This window comes from Gracilinanus agilis, chromosome 1, assembly GCF_016433145.1.
Source record: "Gracilinanus agilis isolate LMUSP501 chromosome 1, AgileGrace, whole genome shotgun sequence".
NCBI lineage: Eukaryota > Metazoa > Chordata > Mammalia > Didelphimorphia > Didelphidae > Gracilinanus > Gracilinanus agilis.
The window spans coordinates 738,305,653-738,329,356 of NC_058130.1; the positions used below are offsets into that span (position 1 = coordinate 738,305,653).

Sequence of the window (23,704 nt, forward strand, 5' to 3'; positions counted from 1 at the left end):
TGTGGTCTCTTCCATTGAAAGAGGGAAAGAGGATCTGGCACATTGTAGGTTCTTAATAAGAGCTAATTGATTGACCTTTTAGCTCGACCACTAGAAATGCCTTCTATTCCTTGGAGACAATTCCTGGCCGAAAACCTCCCACACATAGGACTGATTTGGAGTCAGTAATGAGTTAAAGTTCTGACTTTTCCACTTCCTAGCGATGTAACTATGGACACTTAACCTCGCTTGGCCTTAGTTTCTCCATCAGTAAAATAATAGTATGAAAGAAATTATCTCCAAGATCCCTTCCAGTTCTTTTTAAAAAATTAAACCTTAACTTTCTGTCTTAGAATCAATACTAAGCATGGGTTCCAAGACAGAAGAGTGGCAAGGGCTAGGCAATGGGGGTGAAGTGACTTGCCCAGGGTCACACAGATAGGAAGTGTCTGAAATCACATTTGAAACCAGGACCTCCAATTGGTCTGGCTGGGTCTCTATCCACTGAACCACCCAGCTGTCCTAATCCCATGATCTAAACCTTTGCATGATGGCAATTGCCTCATTTACTTGAGACATCTGGCTTAGCCCCTGACCTCCTTCAGCTCCCCAGTCTCCTAGTTTCCTTCTGTTGATTATGTCGAATTTACCCTGTATGCATCTTCTTTGTACAGAATCATCAGCCTTGAGAGCAAGGACCAGCCTTTTGCTTTTCTTTGTAGCCCCAGGATCTGGCATGTAGTAGGTGCTTAATAAATGCTTATTGTCCTACTGACTGATTGACAGCAAGCTCCCTGGAACCCGGGGAATAGAATCCCACAGAGAGAAAGACCTTTTCCTTGTTTACCCACCACAGTTCCATGAGCACTGGTGCTGCTCAAAGCATTTTGGCAGAAGTCATGAGCCACAGTCAGGAAGATGACTTGTTTTCGCAAAGTGCTGAAGGACCTGCCCCCTGGATAAGGAGATTTCCTCCCAGGAAGCATCTTCTGCTGGAGCAATACAGTGGCTTGAGAGGAAGCAAAACGCCTGAGTTCTCCAGGCTTGAGCCCAGAAAGGGAAGCAGTGTAGTGTATTAGGAAGAACAAAGGATTTAGGTAGAGCAAGAGGACCTGGGTCCAAATCCTAGCCCTGCTCCTACCTGTGTTTCAAGTCACTTTTATGAGTTTCAGCTATATCTCATCTATAAAGTCAGGAGTTCAGATGTTCTTAACCCTCTTTGGGTCCTGATTCCCTTTGGCAAACTGATCAAGCTCATAGACCCCTTTTCAATATTATCTTTTTCAATACATCAGATGACAAAGAAAACCAATTAGAATTGAAATGCAGTTCTTTTTCTTCTTCTTTATAGAAGACAGCCCTCACAGACCATTTGGTTTAAGAAGACATTGTCTATAAGACATAAAAAGAGATAACTCTAATTACAAGATAGCATTAGAATCATGGGTGGAAGTTGCAAAGCTGAAGTAGGTAAGAAAAAACTTTGTATCCCAAGAGAATCTGCTTTGACTTTTTATTGCTTTTCATTCCCTCCCAACCCTCCCCCCCCCCCCCCATCCCCACCGCCTTCTTTGGGCTCCAAGGAAATGATTCACTAGCAGAGAGAGGCTGGCAGAGAAAATTCAGAGATTCTGGTGCAGAAAGGGACCATCTTTCTCCTTTCCCCCATGATCTGAGGACTTGGTGAGGCTCTCTGGTGACAGAATAGGAGCAAGCATGACAGAACTAAAAAGACGATATCTTCAATTTGCCATCCCCTTTATGTGCCACTCTTTCTCCTCCCTGTTTTCTCTAGCTGTCTCTGCTGGAGAATGAGCTGGCAAGGAGGTGGGGGTGGGGGGTTGGAACAGTGAGCTTAACCAGTTTGCCAGAGAAGCTGAGGAACAACAAGAGCTGAAGGCAGCAAAGAGCAGAGCCATGACCCTTATCTTTCAGAATTGGCTGAGCCCTGGCAGCGATTATGACTCCTGTTTAACAGCAAACGAGTGAACCAAAGGGTATTTCTTTGTTTTTCCACTTAATGCATAAGATGGCAAGGTGAATACCCTTCTTAGAAGCCCATTCCTTTTTTTTTTTTTTTTTAAGAGCTGTGGGTGTGACACCTAGAGAGAGAATGACCATGTCAGAGAAAATGGATTCAGTATTCTGTGCATACTTTATATCCCAGTAATACCACTGCTAGGTATAGACTCCAAAGAGATCAGCAGAAGACAGAAAGAACCCATATGTAGAAAAATATTTGTAGCAACACTTTTTTTTTTGTTATAGCAAAGACTTGGAAACAAAGGAAGTGTACATCAATTAATGGAACAAATTATGGTATATGAATGTAAGAGAATATTCTTGTACTATGAGAAATGATGAAAGGGATGGATTCAGAGCAACCTGGGAAGAAATATAAATTGGATGGATTCAGAGCAATCTCAGAAGACTTATAGGAACTGATGAAGAGTAAAGGGAGAGTTACAAAGGATCGAATTCTAATTTATTAAAAATTAATATTTAAATAACCTTTAAGTAATTAAACATTTTAGATCAAGTTAAAGCTTGAATTTCAAATAATTAAATAACTTTAGATAATTTTTTTAAAATTAGAAATTAAATTTAAAATAATTTATTAAAAATTAAAAAAAACAATGATGTGATCACAACGTATTTAGTGTTTTCAACAATGAACCCTGGGGAAACGAACCTAAGAAAGTAATGTATTCAAGGGTAGGCTGGAGCCCACTCCTACCAGATCAGTTTTGAACATGAACTTTTATACCTTGGGAAATAGCAAAACAGTAAAAAAATACAGGGCTTGGTTTACTGTTTTGTTGGCTGTCTAGACAAAGTATTGGAGGAAAAGTTAATGCAGTCTAAATTTAAATCCAGTCTAAATTTATTTCTTCTTAAAATATTTTATTTTTTCTAATTACATGTAAAAACACTTTTTTAACATTTGTCTTTCTTAAATATTGAATTCCAAATTCTTTTCTTCCTTTCCTTCTCCCACCCTTGAGACAGCAATTTGATATAGGTTATATGTGTGCAGTCATGCAAAATATTTCCATATTAGTCATGTTGTGAGAAAAACACAGATAAAAAAAACACAGGGAAAAAAAGAAAAACATAGTATGCTTTGGAGCAGCAAGGTAGCTCAGTGGAGAGAGAGCCAAGTCTAGAGTGGGAGGTCCTGAGTTTGAAAATGGCCTCAGACACTTCCTAGCTGTGACCCTGGGCAAATCACTTAACCCTCATTGCCTAGCCCTCTACTGCTCTTCTGTCTTGGAACCAATACTTAGTATTGATTCTAAGATGGAAGGTAAGGGTTTCATTTTTTTTTAAAAATTATATGCTTTACTCTGTATTTAAATTCTATCAGTTCTTTCTCTGGAGGTGGATAGCATTTTTCACCATGAGTCCTTCAGAATTGTCTTGGATCTTTGTATTGCTGAGAATAGTTAAAGCATGCATAGTTGATCATGCAATATTGCTGTTACTGCATACAATGTTCTGTTTCTGCTCACTTCACTTTTCATCAGTTCATGCAAGTATTTTCAGATTTTTCTGAAAGCATCTTGCTCATCATTTATTCTAGTATAAGAGTACTCCATCGCAATCAATATTCAGCCTTTCCCCAGTGGATGGGTATCTCCTCAATTTCCCATTCTTTATCACCACAAAAAGAGGTGATATTTGAATATTTTTTATTATCTATTCATTTTCTCTTAAAAAATCTTTTTGGGATACAGACCTAATTATGGTATTGCTGGGTTGAAGGGCATTTATATTTTTATAGCCCTTTGGGCACAGATCCGAATTGCTTTTTCAGAATGAATGGTTAAATCAGTTCACAACTCCACCAATAGGGCATTAATGCCTCAATTTTCCCATATCCTCACCAATTTTTGTCATTTTCCTTTTTTGGTCATATTAGTAAATCTGATAGATATGAATGGTGCCTCAGAGTTGTTTTAGTTTGCATTTCTTTAATCAATAGTGATTTAGAGCATTTTTAAAAATATGACTATAACTTTGATTTATTCATCTGAAAACTGCCTGATCATATCCTTTGACCATTTATCAACTGGAAACTGACTTGTAGACTCATAAATTTGACCTAGTTCTCTTTATATTTGAGAAATGAGGCCTTTGTCAGTGAAACTTCCTATAAAAATTTTTCACAGTTGTGATTACTAACTGTATATTTCTCTTCAAACTATTTCCCCTCTATTTAACCTACTTCCTCTCTCCTTTCATTTTGTCATTATCAAAAGGGTTTTGCTTTGCTTCTGACTACCACCTCCCTGAATCCTTCCTCTCTTCTATCAGTCCCCCCCCTCACCTCATTATCCCACTCCTCTCCTAGTTCCCTATAGGTTAAGATAGATTTCTATATCCTACTGAGTATATATGCTATTTCCTCATTGAGTGGATCCTGTAGAGAATAAAGTTAAAGTATTGACTGCCCTTCCATCTTCTCCTCCAGTGTAAAAGTTCTTTTGCATCTTTTTTTATGTGATAGTTTACTCCATTCTACCTCTCCCCTTCTCATACTGTATTCTTTTTCCCCCCTTATTTTTTTTTTATACCATCCCATCATAGTCAACTCACACCCATGCCCTTTATCCATGTATATTATATCTAACTGCCCTAATAGTGATAACGTTCTTGGTAGTTACAATTATCATCTTCCTGTGAAGGAATGTAAACAATTTAACTTTATTGAATACATTATACTTTCTTTTTAGGCTTATATTGGGTCTTGTATTTGAAAGTCAATTTCTATATTTAGCTCTAGACTTTTCATCATGAATCCTTGGAAGCCATCTATTTCATTCAATATCCATTTTTGCTCCCTGAGCTCAGTTTTTCTGGGTAGGTGATTCTTGGTTGTAATCCTAGTTATTTTGTCTTCTGGAATATCATATTCTAAGCCCTTTGAGCCTTTAATGTAGAAGCTGCTAAATCTCCTGTTCTCTTGATGGTGACTCCACAATATTTTAATTGTTTCCGGCTGCTTATAAATGTCTCTTTGACATGGGAGTTCTGGAATTTGGCTATAATATTCCTAGGAGTTTTCATTTTGAGAGTTCTTTCTTTCAATAAATGATCATTAGATTCTTTTAATTTCTATTTTGCCCTCTGGTTCTAGGATATCAGGGAAGTATTCCCTGATATCTATCTATCTATCTATCTATCTATCTATCTATCTATCTATCTATCTATCTATCTATCTATCTATCTATCTATTTGTTTGTTTATTTATTTATTGTTTTTTAAACCCTTAACTTCTGTGTATTGGCTCCTAGGTAGAAGAGTGGCAAGGGTAGGCAATGGAGGTCAAGTGACTTGCCCAGGGTCACACAACTGGGAAGTGTCTGAGGCCAGATTTGAACTTAGGACCTCCAATCTCTAGGCCTGGCTCTCAATCCACTGAGCTACCCAGGTGCCCCCTGATAATTTTTTAAAAGATGATATGTAAGCTCCTTTTTTATATGTTTTTCAAGTAGTCTTATTAATTCTTTTTTAAAAACTCTTATCTTCTGTCAGTATAAATTCTAAGTGGCAAGAGCTAGGCAATTGAAGTTAAGGGCCTTGCCTGGAGTCACATAGCTAGGAGCCTGAGACCAAATTTGAAGTGTGGTCATCCTTACTCAGTCCTGGAGTTTACCATGATACCAGGTTGCCCATTAAACCAACAATTCCTAAATTATCTATCATTGTTCTATTTTATGGGTCAGTTTTTTCCAGTGAGATATTTCACATTTTCTTCTATTTTCCTCCTATTCTTTTCATTTTGTTTGATTGTTTCCTGATGTCTCATGGAGTCATTAGCACTTGCCCAATTCCAATTTAAAAAACATTTTTTTTTGGTGAGGTTTTGCACTGTGGGAAGCCAATAAGAGAATAGATAAAAATCTGAGACTCCTCTTTTGACCCCTTTTGTGATCCTTGTGATTTCTTGTTGAAAAGTATTGTGGCCTTATTGAAAAACTTTAAGTCCCTAGCAAACCTGAATTTAAAGAGTTAACACTGTTCCCCTTTGCCCAGGAATGCAGCTACAGCCAAGGCCAAAACCTTAGCAGGGGCAATTCGACCCTGAAAGGGATACTCCCCAACTTGGCTTCCTGATAAGAACCAAATCAAAATTCAGGCTTGGTCTTGGTCTATTCTGAAGCCAATGTTTTGTGTTTTGATGTGACATAATTTGTAACTTCTGCACATCTGCAAAGTTTCGGGGGGGTGGGGTTCTTTTGTGTGAAATAAGTCTTGAAACATATATAAAAAACTCCATGCTCCTGGAGACAGAGCTGGAAGCATGAGGTAAAAGACAACTCCTGTGTCCAGTCATTTCCTTATCAACTAAACTGTCCTTATCAGATTATCAGAGATAAAGAGATCTCAACATTGCACCTCTTTTTCCATTTGGCCAATTTTACTTTGTAAGAAGTTCTTCTCTTCAGTGGTTTTTTTTGCCTCTTTTACTATTTAGTCTATTCTGTTTTTAAGATGTAATTTTCTTCAGTGTTTTTTTTTTGCATCTCCTTTACCAAGCTGTTGATTTTTTAAATTAGTATCTTGCATCACTCATTTCTTTTCACAATTTTTCCTCTACCTCTCTTATTTGAGTTTTAAAATTCTTTTTCACATCTTCTAGGAATTTGTTTTTGGGCCTAAGACCAATTCACATTTTTTTTTTGAGTCAATTTTGCTTTGTTATCTTCTTCTGAGTTTGTGTTTTGATTTTCCCTATCACCATAGTAACTTTATGTAGTTAGGTGTTTTTTAAAATTATTTTTTGGTAATTTCCTAAACTAGTGATGGGCAAACTTTTTAAAGAGGGGGCCAAAGGAAAGGAAATGCTCAGCTGTCAGTCTGTTTCTAAGGCAACTCTTTCGAGGTTTTGTTGTTTTGAATCCTACTCATTGTATTCGTCAGATTAGGAATAATGTCGAGTAGCCAGATAGAACATTTCAGGGGACCACATCTGGCCCATGGGCCATAGTTTGCCCATCCCTGCCTTAGACTATTTCTTTACTCTTCATCTTCTGTTAAAGTTGACCTCTGCTTCTGGGGCATAGAAGGTACTGTCCCAAGCCTCAGGTTTTTTGTGTAGCTATTTTCAAAGCTAGTTCAGGGAATCTGTATGGTTTCAGTTCTTCCAGTGTAGTATGATCTAAGGAGAAGTCCTGTGTTCTGGTCTATGAGTGATCATAAGCACTCTTTTCTACTCTGGAACTGTGACCACAGTCCTGAGTTCTCTGAGTTCACAAACTCTGGTGTGCTAGTGCTCTTCCTCATCCTAGAACTATGACCCAGAACTGTGACCTAGATATGTGTGTGGGCAATGCAATAGTATCCTGTACCCAGTGCCAGCAAAGGACTCTCCAAAATCTCCTACTGACTAGTTGTTCCACTCCCTTATTTTCTGTGGGCTGAAAATTCTGATTGAGTTACTCCTGAGACCTGTTGCTAGCATGGGCTAGGGCACAGGGCCTTTCTCCTGGCTTGCTGGGGCATTGGCTACACTGGACTGCCCTCTACTTTCATTCTTGTTAGATAGACCTTTCTTGTCAACCTTTTAAATTGTCTTAGAATTCATCTTAAAGAGTTATTTTTAAATTGTTTGGAGGGAAATTTGGGAGAGCACAGGTATGTCTCTGCCTTTTTTCTGTCATTTTGACTCCACTCTTCAGCAAAACACTTTTGAGGAAGAACAGGGTAAAAGGAGAGAAGGAAAGAAGTTTAAAAGGGGGGAAAATAGAATGGAAGGAAATATACAGTTAGTTATCCTAACTGTGAATATGAATGGGGAAAACTCACCCATAAAATGGAAGGATATAGCAGAGTGGATTAAAAACTAGAATCCTACAATATGTTGTTCATAAGAAATACATTTGAAGCAGAGAGACACACAGAGGAAAGATAAGAAACTAGAGAGGAATTCATTATGCTTCAGCTGAAGCAAAAAAAAAAAAAAAAAAAAAAGAACAGGGATAGCAATCACGAACTCAGACAAAGAAAAAGCAAAAATAGTTCTAATTAAAAGAGATTAGTGGGGCAGCTGGGTAGCTCAGTGTATTGAGAGCCAGGCCTAGAGACGGGAGGTCCTAGGTTCAAATCTGACCTCAGACACTTCCCAGCTGTGTGACCCTGGGCAAGTCACTTGACCCCCATTGCCTACTCTTACCACTCTTCTGCCTTGGAGCCAATACACAGTATTTACTCCAAGATGGAAGGTAAGGGTTTAAAAAAAAAAGAGATTAGTAAGGAAACTATACCTTGCTAAAAGACAAACATTGTCCTTTCCCAAGGAACATTCTAGCAAGGGAGACAACTTGTAAATAACTAGATATACACAAAATATACCCAGGATAGAAGTAAAGACACTAGCATGTGGGTGGACCAGGAAAGGTCCCATGCAGAAGGTGGGATTTGAATTAAATCTTGAAGGAATTCAGGGAAACTGAGAAATATAGGTGAGTAGGCAGAATTTTCCAGGCATGGGAGACAGCCAGGGCAAATTCATGAAGAGAGTGCTTTATTCCATTAAAGATCCATTCCCCCCATTTTTGAATTATACTCAATCTTGAAGAGTAAGTTATTTGAGAGTACAAGATTTTGTCTTTTGCTTTTTGGAATATTGTATGCCTAGATTTCTTCTTCATTTAGGTAGTTGCTTCCAAGTCTTCCTTGATTCTGAATGTGATCTCATGGTACGTGAACTCTTTCTTTCTGGCCACTTTCAGTATATATTCTTAGACTTGGAAGCTTTGGATTTTTGCAATGAATCTTCTGAAAGTTTTCATTTGGGCATATTTTTAGGAGGTTGTTGGTGGCTACTTTCTATTTTCACTTTGCTTTCTAGTTTTCACAAATCTGGGCAATTTCCATGTAAAATTTATGGAATATAGTACATAGGACTTTTTTGGGGGGTCAGGATTTTCAGGTAACGATGATTATGAGATCATCTCTCCTTGACTATTTTTCAAATAGTTCATTTTTTTAATAGTAAATACCTTAACAGTCTTTTCTTTTTCACTTTTTTGATTTTGTTCAAATATGTCTTATAGTTTCATGTAGTTGTTTATAACCCTTTGCTCAAAGGACCAATTACATGAGACTCTCTCTTCATTGATGGAGATTGTTATTCAAGGCCCCATATTTATAGGAGGGGCAAAAAGGGTTGGTAGGATCTGGAGAGAAGAAATACCCTCTCTTTTGGCTTTTAGCTTTGAGAAAACAGTCATGACATTCTGGAACTATTTAGGTCCCTGAAGGAAGAAAGACTCTTGGAAGAAGTTGACATGAAGAAGCACCAGGAATTCAATCGTGTCTCTATTATCAGTTTATTATGATAATAGTCTTCCAGGAATTTTTTCTTGGATAAGAGCTGGGATACTCTCTCAGTTGAGTCAAATTATCTCACTCACAATGGGAGAGTTCATTTATTTATTATCATTTGGTATATATTCCCAAATATACACTTTCTCTGATTTCTGTTTGCTATCTGCTTAGATAAATGGGTTTATTTGTTATGTATATTCATTGTGGAATTTAGTAGGAAAGAAGTTAAGCCTTGGATATGTAGTTTGGGATATTACTTCTCCATTAAGGAATAGTGATCATGAATGAGGTTTGAACCTAAAAACGCTTCCCTTTGGCTAACAATATTTAAGGGAACAGATAGATATAGTTCTAGCTCAGTATCCTCTATCTAAAAAGAGAGCAGAGTGGCCAACCTTTTGCTTCCTCTCTTGGCAAGAATCAAAATATCCCTTAGAAAATGATAGGGGGAATCTTTAGAAATATCTATTCTTGTCTTCCTGCAAATCACATCTAGTCAGACCCATGTGGACACATATAACCTACATAGGCAACACAACACAAAGCACCTCCTCCTGTACACATTTATCTCTGTTTGGTATATTCTAATTCTCAGGGAGATTTGGGGGGGGCAAAGTTTACCACATTTTATTCTAAGACATTAATTCTTCTTTTAATTCTTTCCTCCATAGCTCTCATTTTACTTTTTGTTTCTTGCTTTGTAGCCAAGCCTTTGTTTAAAAATAAGCGAAGCTCTGCTTCTTGTTGTACAATTATTCTTTTTCTGAGTTTTCTTCTTCAGCAATAATATTTCCTCCTGGAGGTTGGTGTCTTCTGTTTACTCATTTCTCTAGCTTCAGTTCCTGACTTAGGGCTTTGTGCTAGGGCTAAACTTTTCCCTATCCAGTACTCTTAGCTTTTCTGGGTTCCCGTCAGTGGTTTCCAGTTACTTTGATGTGTCTGTTCTTAGAGTAATGGCAAACTTTAATGTTCTTACTCAAAACTTTTGTGGTTAACTGTCCATGATTGGGACACTGAGTAGCTTTTTGTCATTCTTGGGACTTACCTTCTGTCTTTGAATTGATACCAAGTATTGGCTCCAAGGCAAAAGAGTGGTAAGGGCTAGGCAATTGGGATTAAGTGACTTGTCCAGGGTCACACAACTAGAAAGTGTCTAAGGTCATATTTAGAACTCAGGACCTCCCATTTCTAGGCCTGGCTGAGGCCCTCTACTGAACCACCTAGCCGCCCCCTTCTTGAGGCTTTCTTGATCAGGGTGTTAGATAATTTTCTTTCTCTTGGACCTTTCTTAATCAGGATGTAGGTTAGTCTTTGGTTCTCTCCCTAGTTTTATCAGGCAGGGTGAAAATGATCATCTCATCTTCCCTGGTATTTCTGGTCAAGTTGCTAGTCCCCACATTGGACTTCCTTGGTTAGGAAAGTTTCTGGCCCATCTGGGGCTTCTGGTTCTGAGAGCTCTTCTGTCCCTTGTGTAGTTTTTCAAGTCCAAGTAGTGAATGGTCTTCTTCCCCTCCCTCCCAACTTCCTTTATTAGGGTGCTGGATAAATAAGTTTGCTGACATTTCTTTTGGGCTTTCATCCTTGTTCAGTCTGATGCCTTTTCAAAATTACTGCTGGAGAGGACAATTTGGTATAATGAATAGAGCTTTGGCCTAAGAGTCAGGAAGATCTGAGATATTTACTACCTGTGGGTCATTGGGCAATTTTGTGAATTACTCTAGGCATAGAGGTTCCCTATTCATGTGCCTTCATGCTATGGCTTTGTAAGTTTGTGCCCGCTCTCTCCCATGTGTTCATTGATGGGAATAGGCATCCCAGATTTATCTGTAGAATGTAAGTTTTAATTTTTCTTGTTTTGCCTTCTGTTTAGGAAATGGTTCTGATTAAGAGTTAGTTCTTGAACTGGAGGAATTCCATGTGAACTGGAATGACTTCCAGGAATTGATGCAGAGTGAAAGGAGCAGAGCCAGGAGAACCTTATACACAGAGATGGATACACTGTGGTACAATTGAAAGTAATGGACTTCTCTACTAGCAGCAATGCAATGATCCAGGACAATCCAGAGAACTTATGAGAAAGAACACTATCCACATCCAGAGGAAGAATTGTGGGAGCAGAAACACAGAAGAAAAACAACTGCTTGACCACATGGTTTGATGGGGATATGATTGGGGACACAGACTAAATGATCACCCTAGTGCAAATATGAATAATATGGAAGTAGGTCTTGATCAATAACACATGTAAAACCCAGTGGAATTGCTCATTGGCTATGGGAGGGGGGTGGGAGGAGGGGAGAGAAAAAACATGAATCATGTAACCATGGAAAAATTTTCTTAATTAATCAATAAAATTAAAATTAAAAAAGAGTTAGTTCTTGACTGATTTGTTAAATAAGAAGCCCCCTGTAGGGGTTTAGGAGCTATAGTTAGAAGTATTATGAGGGTACTCCTCCCCATCAAGGTTAATCCTAGGACCTTGAGAGTGAGTATTATCAGTGTGGCAACTCCAAATCCCCAAACCCCAAATGAGCAAGCCAAACCCAAAACAGAAAAAAGAGGCAGAGATGGAGAGAAATGGGGATCAGATGCCCTGGCCATCATTCTACAAAGGGAATTCCCATGATTACTTCTAGTTAAAACATATCATATGGAGACCCTTTCAACAACATATTTTCCCTGCGCTTTTCTGATACACCATGGGTGCTGGCTTGGTGCCAGAAAGTTGGCACTTTGGGATGATATAGCAATCCTTTAACCCCACAAATGCAGCAGGGTGAGGGGATTGAATCAAAGTCTCTGGGTAACTCATCTTTCAGCATTCTCTTTCTTTCTCTCCCTGGCATGTTTGACATGTAACTCTAGCTATTATGGCAGCTTTGAATACATGTGCTTCTAGTTTTTTTCTGGTCTGGGTTTCTTCACATTAGTGTAGGTGCTCAGTGATCTACAGAGGTAGACTTTTGGGGAATGGGTACCTTGGGTACTCTGGGGTTCCTCAGTTGATGCTGACATCATTTCAGGAAGAGTCCCTTACAGCAAACAACTGTAATACTTCTCAGAGGAGAAGATGGCCATCAATAGGAGGATGAATACAACTTACCCTGGCATGACATATCAAAAGATATGGATTTTGGGGGCAGCTGGGTAGCTCAGTGGATTGAGAGCCAGGCCTAGAGGCAGGAGGTCCTAGGTTCAAATCTAGCCTCAGACACTTCCCAGCTGTGTGACCCTGGGCAAGTCACTTAACCCCCATTGTTTACCCTTACCGCTCTTTTGCCTTGGAGCCAATACACAGTATTGACTCCAAGATGGAAGGTAAGGGTTTAGAAAAAAAAAAAAGATATGGATTTTGAGGGAGTCATTTAGAGAGTACAGAGTGGAGGTGATGGTGAAATGCCTACTCAACACATCCACATCCACTGTCTGGGGGAATACAATAGCGGTTACTGCTACATGTTTAATAAGTCTTTGTTGGTTTGTGCTTAAAAATATTTTGTATCTTAAGCATTTCTTTTGAGTGAAGGAAATAAGTAGCTATCCTATGCCTGATCTACATAGAACGTCAAGTACTTTTCTGCTCCCTTTTTGGGGAGACCTCAGACAGGAGCCAAATCTGTATTTTAAATTATTTATCCCAAGGGCTGCAGAATTAGGGGATAAAGTGGCAGAAGTCTGATCCCTTTCTTCAGGGGCCAGTCTTTGAAATGAGTCTGGTTCACACAATGGGTCCAGGAGCTGAAGATCCCTCTTTATGACTGGTTTTGTATCATAGACCCCTTTGGTCATTTGGTGGGACCTTCACCATAGGTGAAGCCTATGTATCCCTTTTCAGAATGTTTTTAAATGCATAAAGCAAAATACATAAAATTACAAAAGAAACAAGTTGTATTGAAATAGTTCTCAAATTTTTTTCAGAAGTTCACATACTCTAAGTCAGTGATGGCAAACCTTTTAGAGATGAAATGCTGGGCCCTGCCCCCCATTCCCCAGACTGAGTGCTGTGCCACCTCCCACCCCCATTTACCCACACAGGGGTGGGAGGAACTGTTCCCATTGGACTGCTAGGCAGAGGGGCAGGGGATGTGAAAAAATGTCATCGGGCATGGTGGAAAGGGAGAGGAGAGCATCTCCACCAGATTCCCTCTGCCTTTCTAGTAATGAACTCTGGGGCGGGAGGGATGGTCAAGTGCCCACAGAGAGAGCTCTGCATGCCATCTTTGGCACCCATACCAAAAGTTCATCATCACTGCCCTAGGTTAAGAGCCCCTGCTTTAAAGGGAAAGGCCAAATGCTTCAGCTTCTTTGAGTTCAGTCTTTGTTCTGTATTGTTTCAACTGGTGAGAAGCTCTCAATAAAGAAACTTCCTTTATTAATGCAGATGGTAACCTACTCTATAATTTATTTACTTTTTATTTTTTTAAAAACCCTTGACTTCTATGTATTGGCTCCTAGGTGGAAGAGTGGTAAGGGTGGGCAATGGGGGTCAAGTGACTTGCCCAGGGTCACACAGCTAGGAAGTGTCTGAGGCCAGATTTGAACCTAGGACCTCCTGTCTCTAGGCCTGACTCTCACTCCACTCAGCTACCCAGCTGTCCCCCTACTCTATAATTTAGAGAATTTCCTGGAGGTAATGAGAGTTTAATGACTTGGTCAGTCACACAGTGATTATATGTTAGAAGTGTCATTTGAACTCAGATCTTCTTGATTTTGAGGCAGTTCTCTATATACTATACCACTTGCATCCCTTAAAGCTTCCCAAACTTCTCCCCAAAGGTCTATCACTATCATATTGATATTCTGCTGGCATTATGGCATGGCCATGAGGCACACAGTCTCCAAGGAATTAAAGATTCATGTCACACAGAGGGTGATGGAGAGTTGCATGATGGGTCAAGTAGGCTTTTACACATAACAAATAAGGATATACAAAGAAGAGCCCGAATAAAGGAAATCATTTAGAAAATGCATGAATAAATTTCTAACTATTAATATTAGGATGCTGATCATCAAATTAATTTTTTGAATCTGAGGTTAAATTTTCTCTTATTAGATGTGACCTTTATTCCTGACAATTCAGCATGGCAATTTGAGATGGAAAACAACCCCTTCCCTTAGAGAGTCCCTCATTTGAAGAGAAGACAGGGGTCCTTAGACAATCCACTTTGAGATAAAAAAGAGAAACATTTTTATTGTCCCTTCTGTGGGCCAAACCAGGCCTGGGCAGTAGGTCTCAGCTCAACACTGCTGCCTCTTCTCGCAGATCCAGTGGTCATTGAGATTTTTACAGGGTGCATCATTCCAGCGACCTGAGTAAAGTATCATGATGCAGTTCTCGATGTTTCTTGAGTTATTGGGCTCCCCTTCATTCCAGTAGCTGTATGGGTGGAAACAGGAGGTTCCATAACCATAATATCAGAAGACACCATGTTCCAGGCTCACAGCAAGCCAAAAAACCAGTAATGTCCTGACTTCTGTTAAATTATATAGGTCAACCACTGGTGCTTTCAGACTTGGAGGGAGACCTTCCATACTTGAGAGGGAATGACAGAATAGAAAGGGACAAGCAAAAAAGCCTTCCTCCCTTTTTGTCTCAATTCCCAAGGGATGTTTGGAATGCCCCATTAAGGATCACTGAGCCTCTCTTTTCTTTTTTTTTTCTCAGAGGGAAGGAAACTCAAAGTTCTGACATAATGTTGAACCTGAGCTGTCATCTTCTCTTCAACATCCTTAAAAAGGACTGTCATCTGACTTTTGCTTAAAGACCTCGTGGGACAGAGAGCTCACTACGGCTATGTCTCAATTTATGAGAAAAATGAATCCCTGAAATGGTCACCTATCCAAATTCCCGAGGCATATTTCCATAGGGCTGGAGCCAATGAACATATTTTTACATAATTGTAACTGTCAAAGAGTGTGAATTCTACTAGATGCAATCACTTCACAGATTCATTATTCACACGATTTGGGACCTAGTTGTATCTCATGAGACAGCCCCTCTCTACTCTGGGAAAGTTCTCATTGTTAAGTTTCCCCTTAAACTGGAACCTGCCTCCTTTCTGCCTTTACTTCTGGTCCTGTTCTTTGAGGCCAAGCAGAAAAAAGTCCAAACTCTTGCTTCTCACAGCTCTCTGAATACTTAAAGATAGCCCTCCTGTTCCTTCCCTGACTCGTCTTCTCTTCTTCAGGTAAATCACCAATTCCTTCAAATGACCCTCAAAAGATATGTTCTCTGGTTCTCTCACCATCACAAAATCACTGAATGCCAGATTTGGAAGGGACCTCAGGGAACATCAAGGAAAGCTATCATTAAGCATTCACGACTCCTTTTTCTACACAAGCTCACAATCTACCCCTTCAATAATACATTGTAGATTCTTGCCAGGAGTCAAAGTCAAGTTCATCAGTCCATAATTTGCAGGCCCACCCTTCTCTCCTTTAAAAAACATTAGAACATTTGCTCCTCTCCAGACCTAAGCAATTCTCTCATTCTTCATTATTTTTTCCAAAGCTCCCGAGATTATAGAATTAAACTTGGAAGATGATCCTTAGCTATCATCTAAGCCCACCCGTTTCCCTTAAAGATGATGAAAATGAAACCTGGGAAAGGGAAGGGACTTTCACACACGTAGTATAGGGTGGAGGCAGAATTCCAACTCTGGTCTCCCGACTCTAATCCTACATCTCATCTACTACTATACCAGGTCATTGCGAGTAGTTCTGTAAGCTCTGATCATTCTTTTAGTGCCCAGGGATGCTACTTGTTTAGACTTGATGACTTGAATGAACACTTAATCTATATTCTAGGATCCTTCCCAGGTCTAAAATTCTGTGTCCTAAGACCCCTCCAAGCTCTAATTTTATGTTCCAAGATCCCTCCCAGCTCTGACATATACTGTTCTAAGGACCTTCTCAGCTCTGACAGTCTATGTTCTTTTTTAAACCCTTACCTTCCATCTTAGATCAATACCATGTATTGTTTCTAAGTAAGGGCAAGGCATTGGGGGTTAAATGACTTGCCCAGGGTCACACAGCTAGGAAGTGTCTGTGGTCTCTGGGCCTGAGTCTCCATCCACTGAGCCACCTAGCTGCCCCCAGTCTGTGCCTCTCCAGGTCTGAAATTCTATAGTCTAAAGTCCCTCCCAGCTCTGACATTTTGGGTTCTGGTAGCTTTCCTACCTCTGACATTCTGGGTTCGAAGACACCTCTCACTATATGGTATATTCTATAACCCTCTCAGCTTTTCTATTCAGTGATCTACGTTCTAAAGCCTTTCAAGCTCTGATTCTCTGTTCTATATTTTAAGGATCCTCCAACTTGGATTTTTTAAAGTTCAGTTTCCTAAATAAGAGTTCTTCAAACTTGGACATTTTCTGGGCTCTCTAATGAGGCTTCTGACTCAGTACAATGGTGAGTCCCTTTGCCTGATCATGTGCCTTAATGTCTTTGTCTTGTGTCCCAGGGGCAGACATTCACCTGAAAGTGAGTTTGGTGCCGTCAATCCACATATATCCGTTAACCCTGCCTCTGGAACGAGTCGCTGTGAGTCCAATCCAGTAACCCAAGCCTTTGGTGTTCTGGGTCAGAAAGGTCTTAGCAAGGAGTAAGATCTGTCAATGGAAGCATGATCCCTACCCTCCACATGACATAGATCTTCCCCATTCAAACTGGTGTCTACCCTAGGGGCCAGGTCTGCCCACTGGACAGGGGGCTGTCTGGAGGAAGAGTGCGGTACTTCCCCACCCCCTCAGGTTGGGAGCCAAGAGGGCTGGTAGCAACCCTCTCTCCTCAGACCAAGGATATCCTGAGACAAGGAACATATTTGCTCCTTTCCCAGGTCAGAGGGTCCTCCAAATGCCATGTCCCCCACCCCCACCATAGACTCCCCAAGGATCCGTGTTTTCCTTTTCCAGCTGGCCTTGGGAAGTCTCCCCAAGCACTTGTTGCTCCCTAAGTTTCTACCTGTTCCTCAAGGTTGTTCACAATAACCAGGTACGCCTGCTCCTTGGCACAGTTTTGCTGTGACTGATCCCAGTGGGCTTTGGTGGTGGAAAAGAAGTAGCAAGAACCCTCAAAGGGCAACCAGGAATCAGGGCAAGGGGAGCAGGAGCCTGGAAATGATGCTTAGAGTTTGCTTCAGGGACATGACAGACCACCCCTCTTTTGTGGCCTTTTCCTATATGTATTCCAGCATCCATGCCCCCCAGGAGAGGTTCATGAGGGATTCTGGGTGGTATGATTCTTGAGTTTCCATGGGCCCTTGTTCTATTGCTGGTCTCCAGGAACCCATACTATACCTTGCTGCTAAGCCAGGGTCTGTACATCTAGAACCCCAGGAGGGTTCTGAATTTGCTGAGCGATTAGTGCTCAGGATGGAGAGATGCCACCTGAAGGGGCAGCCATGGGGGATGGAGGTGGGAGCATAGGAGGGGAGTTGTAGCACTGTCCTTCACCCATGAGAAGCAATTATCTGAGTAAGTATTGGATGGCTAAGCCTAATGCCAAACCAGTTGGAGGGCTTCTTGCTCCCATGATCCCTACTCCATCTTCCCTACTTCCAACCCATAGCCAAGTGTCTCCCTGGCTGAGTCAACTCACTGTTCCCAGTTTTCACAGCAGCCACAGCCCGGAACATCTCACTGCGAATGTCTTGTCGGTCCTTCCCAGCGTCTGCCAGGGCCTGAGTCACTGGGGGAGTAGTAGAAAAGAGAAAGAGTATGTCCAGCGGCGTGAGCATGAGTATGTCTAGGGAAAAGGCCAAGATATTTGGCAAGCCTTATGGTCAGTTTCTGGGAGGGCTGATTCTGAGAATAGCCAGTGGAGTTGTTAGGAGTGGGTTCAAGTGGGATATTATAGGAATATTTGGTAGACAGTGTTGGACTGTCCAAAAGGATTGTTATGAGGATATCCAGCAGGGTCAGTGTGGGACGGTCCAGCAAGGTTGGATACAACAATATCCAAAGAATGGGGCAGGCCCTAGATGATAGCCTTGGCCTTGATGGGAGTTCTAGGCTTTCATTTCTGTGGGAAAGACTTACTTTGGGTGCTGAGTTCGGTGTGTTTGCTTTCTAGGTCGAGCAGTCGGGCATGGGTCTCACTCAGTTTCTTCTCTGAGCCCCCCAAGCTAGCCCATAAAGCAGAGCCTGGGCACAGGGACAAGAGTTGAAGCAAGGACAAGATGACCAAGAGTTCCTCTCTGCACGTGTCCCCAGCTCTCTCAGTACCTCCTCAGTTGATCCTTCTTAACTTCCACCCTCAGCCCCCTCTGTTTCTTCTCACCATTTCTCTTGGCAGCAACTATGTCCTCTCTTAGCTGTTTGACATCCTTTGTCTGAGAAGAAGCTGAAAAGATCCCCCATAATTCCTTAGCAGATTCGTGGGATTGTATCCCACCCAACAGTAGTTCCAGAGCCATCTGCACCAGGTTACTCAAGCATCCAGCCCCACCTACCATTGGTTCTCATTTCCTGTTTTAGCTCATTCAGCTCCTGGGAGGTCTTTGAGCCTGCAGACACATATGTGTACAAAGATACCAATGGCACACATTCACACATGCACAAGATTCCCATTCATTGTGGTTTACTAAGATCAGTGGGGACTGGGAAAGAAGCAGGAGAATGAAGATATATAATCAGGATGAGTGAACTGGTGAGACTAAGGAGAAGGAAAAGGGGCCCTGAGAAAGGAACAATACCCTAAAGGTCTCCATCCTTGACCTGAGGCCTGACTGAGTTTCTGTTCTCCCTCCTTTCCTCCTTCTTCATCCCCCACTCTCTGGAGACCATCTGCCATCTGGTTTCCCTCCCTTTGGCCCTCTTACCCATGACCAGTGCCACAATAAGGAGAATCAACAGCAGTAGAGGCACAGATAACATCAGGAAGGCAGATTTTGAGGGTGGGTCTCTGGGAAACAATTTTCTCCATGAGCCTTAGGGAAACCAAGAAATTAAGACCTCAGAGACATCCTCCCAGGAATACTGAGGTGCAAGCCTAGCCCCACTAGAGGAGACCAAGGTCACATGGATCCCATCTTTGGAAAGGGGTGGGAATGCCTTAATCCTAGAGGACAGGCTAGCAAAAGCAGGATAGGATTCAGTGGTCACCCTAAATCTCAGTTCTCTTTCCCTTAAGGGCTGTGGGCCACTCTTTGAGGATTCTGGAGCTGGGTAAATCAAAAGAAAAAGGAGAGAGAGGCTAGACCCTTGAGAACACAAGTGACTTCTATCACCCTGTCTCCCAGTCCTATGAAGCCCCTAAGGAGAGTGGGGACCCATGCCTGTTACCTGTGCCTTGTGAGCTCAAAGCTTGCTGGGACTTGTCCAAAACAAGATTATCTTTGTCTTCCTCCCATTTTCGGTAGCTCAAGGAGTTCATGGTGGGGATGCAAGCTGGGCCACCCCGAGCCTGGAAATGATTCCGCCCTGTAATATCTTCATATGCGTCACACTTGTTAGTCCCTCCCTTCCTTTTCAGATGCAAGTGTTAAGTCAGCAAGTAATGAAACTGGCTATCTCCTCCACCATCCTGCTCTTCCTCTCCCAGCAGGTCCCTACTGAGAGTGAGATGGTAAGGACCACACCTTCTGAGACAGAAGTCCCCTTGCCTTTCCCCTAGGGACCAGACCCAAACACACAATCTGCCTAGGACCATCTCTGAGATCTCTCAGTCTCTGTCAAGGCCCCTCCATTTCCCTTACTTCTCCAAGGTCATAAGATCATAGGTTTAGAGCTAGAAGGGACCCTAAGGCCATCTTGTCTAACCTCCTCCCACTCCTTATTTTATAGAAGAGGATTTGGAAAAACCCAGAAAGGTGAAATTACATGTCCAAAGTCATGCAGCTAGTCAGTAGCAAAGCTGGGTTTGGGACCACAGGTTTTCTGACTTACAATCCAGTGCTCTAGCCCTTCTGTGTACCTCTCCTGTTTGTATTGTGTTACTAAGCTCCCTTCCCCAGAGGAACTAGATCTGATAGCAAGTTCCTTTCAAGCTAAGCCATGACACACTCACCACCATATTTTTCATATCCTCAACTTTCAGAAGTTTCCAGCTTCCTCCTTTCCTTCTCTTACAAATGATCTTCAGAGGTCTAGGATCATAGATTTAATGCTAGAAGGGGCCTTGGAGATCATGAGTTTTCTTTCTTTTCTTCTCTGAGTTTCTTTGCTATATTTCATAAACCATGTATCACATGTTGAGTTGCCAACAGGTGCTTCAGTCAGAGAATACACACACACACACACACACACACACACACACACACACACAAAACACACATTAAGCTCCATTTCAATTAATCAGTTAATAAACATTCATTAAGTACCTACTCCGTGCCAGGCACTGTGCTAAAGAATGGGGTTTTAAAAAGAGGCAAAAGACAGTCCTGCCCTCAAGGCACCTACCATCTAATGGAGACAGCATGCAAATAAATATCTACAAAGCAAGCTCTATGTGGGTTTTATATGAATTAAGATCCCTTCTGGCCCTGCCATTCATTAACCAGGTCAGTAAGATTAGAAACCAAGTCACCCAAAGATTAAAATTGAGGCTCTATTTGGTCTGAGAAGAGAAAATTTGACAGATATCAAAGAATTTTTATGGCTATCATGAGAAAGAAAGATCAGATTTGTTCTATTTTTTTTCCTAGAGAACAAAACTAGGAGCAGTTGATGGAGGTGAAGATGAGTGAGGGGGGAATGATAAGAAGAAAGAAATTTGGGTTTCGCATAATGTAAAACTTTCTATTAATTGATCAAGAAGTATTTATTTATTTGTTTATTATTTATTTTTAAGTATTTTTCCTTGGTTACATGATTCATGTTCTCTCTCTCCCCTCTTCCCTTCCTGCTTCCAGAGAGGACAAGCAATTCCACTGGGTTATATATGTATTATCACTCAGTACCTATTTCATATTATTCATTTTTGTAATAATCTTTTAAAACCAAAACCCTAAATCTTATATCCAAATAAGCAAGTGATAAATCTTATGTTTTTCTCCTGCATTTCCACTCCCACAGTTCTTTCTCTCAATTTGTATAGCATTCTTTCTTGTAAGTCCCCTGGGATTGTCCCGGGTATTGCTATTAGTAGCAAAGTCTATTACATTTGATTGTCCCATAATGTTTCAATTACTGTGTTCAATGTTCTCCTGGTTCTGCTCATTTCACTCCTCATCAGTTCATGGAGGTCTTCCCAATTTTTATGGAAATCAAGCAGTTCATCATTCCCTATAGCATGATAGTATTCCATCACCATCATATACCACAATTTGTTCAGCCATTCCCCAATCTAGGAACACCCCATCATTTTCCAATTTTTTGCCACCACAAAGAGTGCAGCTATGAATATTTTTATACAACCCTTTTTATTATCTCTTTTATTATATATATTTATTGTATTATATATTATTATATATATGTATTTATATATAATTAGATATATATTTATTATCTCTTTTATTATATCTACTAGCAAACTGGATTAAAGGACATGCATTCTTTTAAAGGTCTTTGGGCATAATTCCAAATTGCCTTCCAGAATGGTTGGATTCAATAAGTATTTATTAAGCAATTGCTATGTTCCAGTCACTGTGAAGAGATATACCTAAGGGCAGCTAGGTGGCTCAGTACACAGAGAACCAGGCCTGGAGATGAAAGGTCCTGGATTCATATTTGGCCTCAGATACTTCCTGGCTATGCAATCCTGAGCAATTCACTTAGCCCCAGCTGCCTATCTCAGTGATGGGAAAACTTTTTAAAGAGGGAACCAAAAAAAAGGAAATGCTCATCTGTCAGTCTGTTTCTAAGGCAATTCTTTCGAAGTTTCATTGTTTTGAATCCTACTCATTGTATTCATCAGATTAGGAATAATGTCACATGGCAGAATAGAACATTTCAGGGGGCTGCATCTGGCCCTCTGGCTGTAGTTTGCCCATCACTGGCCTAGCCCATTTTGCTCTTCTACTTTGGAACTAATACTTGGTATTGTTTCTAAGACAGAAGATAAGGATTTAAAAAAAAAAAAAGCTATTCCTAACCATTGGAACTATCCAAAAATGGAATAGAGATAGTGGTGGTTTTCAAGCAAAGCACGACTGCCCATTCATTGCCAGGGATCCAACAGAAAGGAATTCTGCTTTGGTTACAGGTCAGACTTTCCTAATCTGGGATTGGGTATATCATTTTGTCCCACTAGTACTCTAAATTCCCCAAGGTAGTGACAACAGGGCTTCCCCTTCCTCAGTCCTAGACTTGGAGATTTCAGATACTGCCACAGATGCTCAATCATGTGATTATGGGCAAGTCAGTCAGGAAACATTTATGAAGCATTTACTTTGTGCCAGATAATGTTCTAAGGGTGGAGATATAAATACAGGCAAAAAGAAGCATAAAAACAATTTATTTAACCCTGAAGAGCCATCTGTAAGATGGGCATGATAAGAGTCTCCTGATTTTGCCTCACATGATTGGTGTTAGATTGTTGGGCAAGTCCAAAGTGCTCTATGAACCTTAGACTGCCACAGAAATAAATTGCTATCTCTCCCTACCTTTCTCAACACCCATAATCCATAACTATATGATGAATGGACACACGGATGAATAGAATGATGAGGGAGGAAGGTGAAGGAGGAAGGAGTAGGAGATAATAAGAAAGCTAACTTTGTAATAAGATTTTAAAGGTGATAAAGAAATTTACAAATATCTCATTTAATTCTCCCAACAATCCCTGAAGGCAAATTATTATTTATCCCAGATTAGTAATTCCCAAATTATTAAATATCCCAGTTATTATTATTATTATTATTATTCCCATTTTACAGATGAGGAAACCAAGGCAGACAGAGATTAAGTGGTTTGCTCAGGTTCACACAGCTAGCAAGTGTCTGTGGCTAGATTTGAATTCAGGTCTTCCTGACTTCACATTCAATGCTCTATTTACTGTACCACCTAGCTGGAAAACCCTTTGTAAAACCGCTTAATTGGGCAACTGGGGATGGGAGGGCAAATTGCCAAGGGTGGAGTTTTTCTCCTAATGTAAGATCTTGACAGACAGTCTTGCCATCCTATCAATAGATTGTCTTTGGTGAGTCTTGCATGCCTGGGAATTATATCCCAATAATGGAGTGTCTCTTAGTATTGTCAATCCCAGAGATCACACCCTAGTGTCGTGTACAGGTGAGGGTGATAATCTCTGAGAGAAGGGAAAGAACTTGACTAGATTTCTATGGTCCCTTCAAACTCCCACGGATTGATGTCAGGTGAGGGCACTGTATAGTTAGCAATATATTCTCTCCCTCATCCTCTCTTGATCTTTTTTTTTTCTTTCTGTCTGGCCTGAACAGGATGATCATGAGTCTATTTGTGCATGGTCCAGCCCACCTCACCTTGTCTCA

At 40.8% G+C, this 23,704-nt stretch overlaps 1 protein-coding gene across 1 annotated transcript; it reads right to left on the reverse strand.

Moving 5' to 3' along the window:
- Nucleotides 1–14,380: 14,380 nt before the first annotated feature.
- Nucleotides 14,381–19,689, reverse strand: CLEC4G (C-type lectin domain family 4 member G). The gene is made up of 9 exons (XM_044658698.1): nt 19,599–19,689; nt 19,136–19,243; nt 18,767–18,820; nt 18,595–18,657; nt 18,354–18,458; nt 17,914–18,003; nt 17,278–17,426; nt 16,792–16,907; nt 14,381–14,692 (listed from the first exon to the last, which is right to left on the reverse strand). Exons 1-9 carry the CDS (start codon nt 19,687–19,689, stop codon nt 14,554–14,556), a joined length of 915 nt encoding a protein of 304 aa, XP_044514633.1. The 3' UTR covers nt 14,381–14,553.
- Between the last annotated feature and the right edge of the window lie 4,015 nt (nt 19,690–23,704).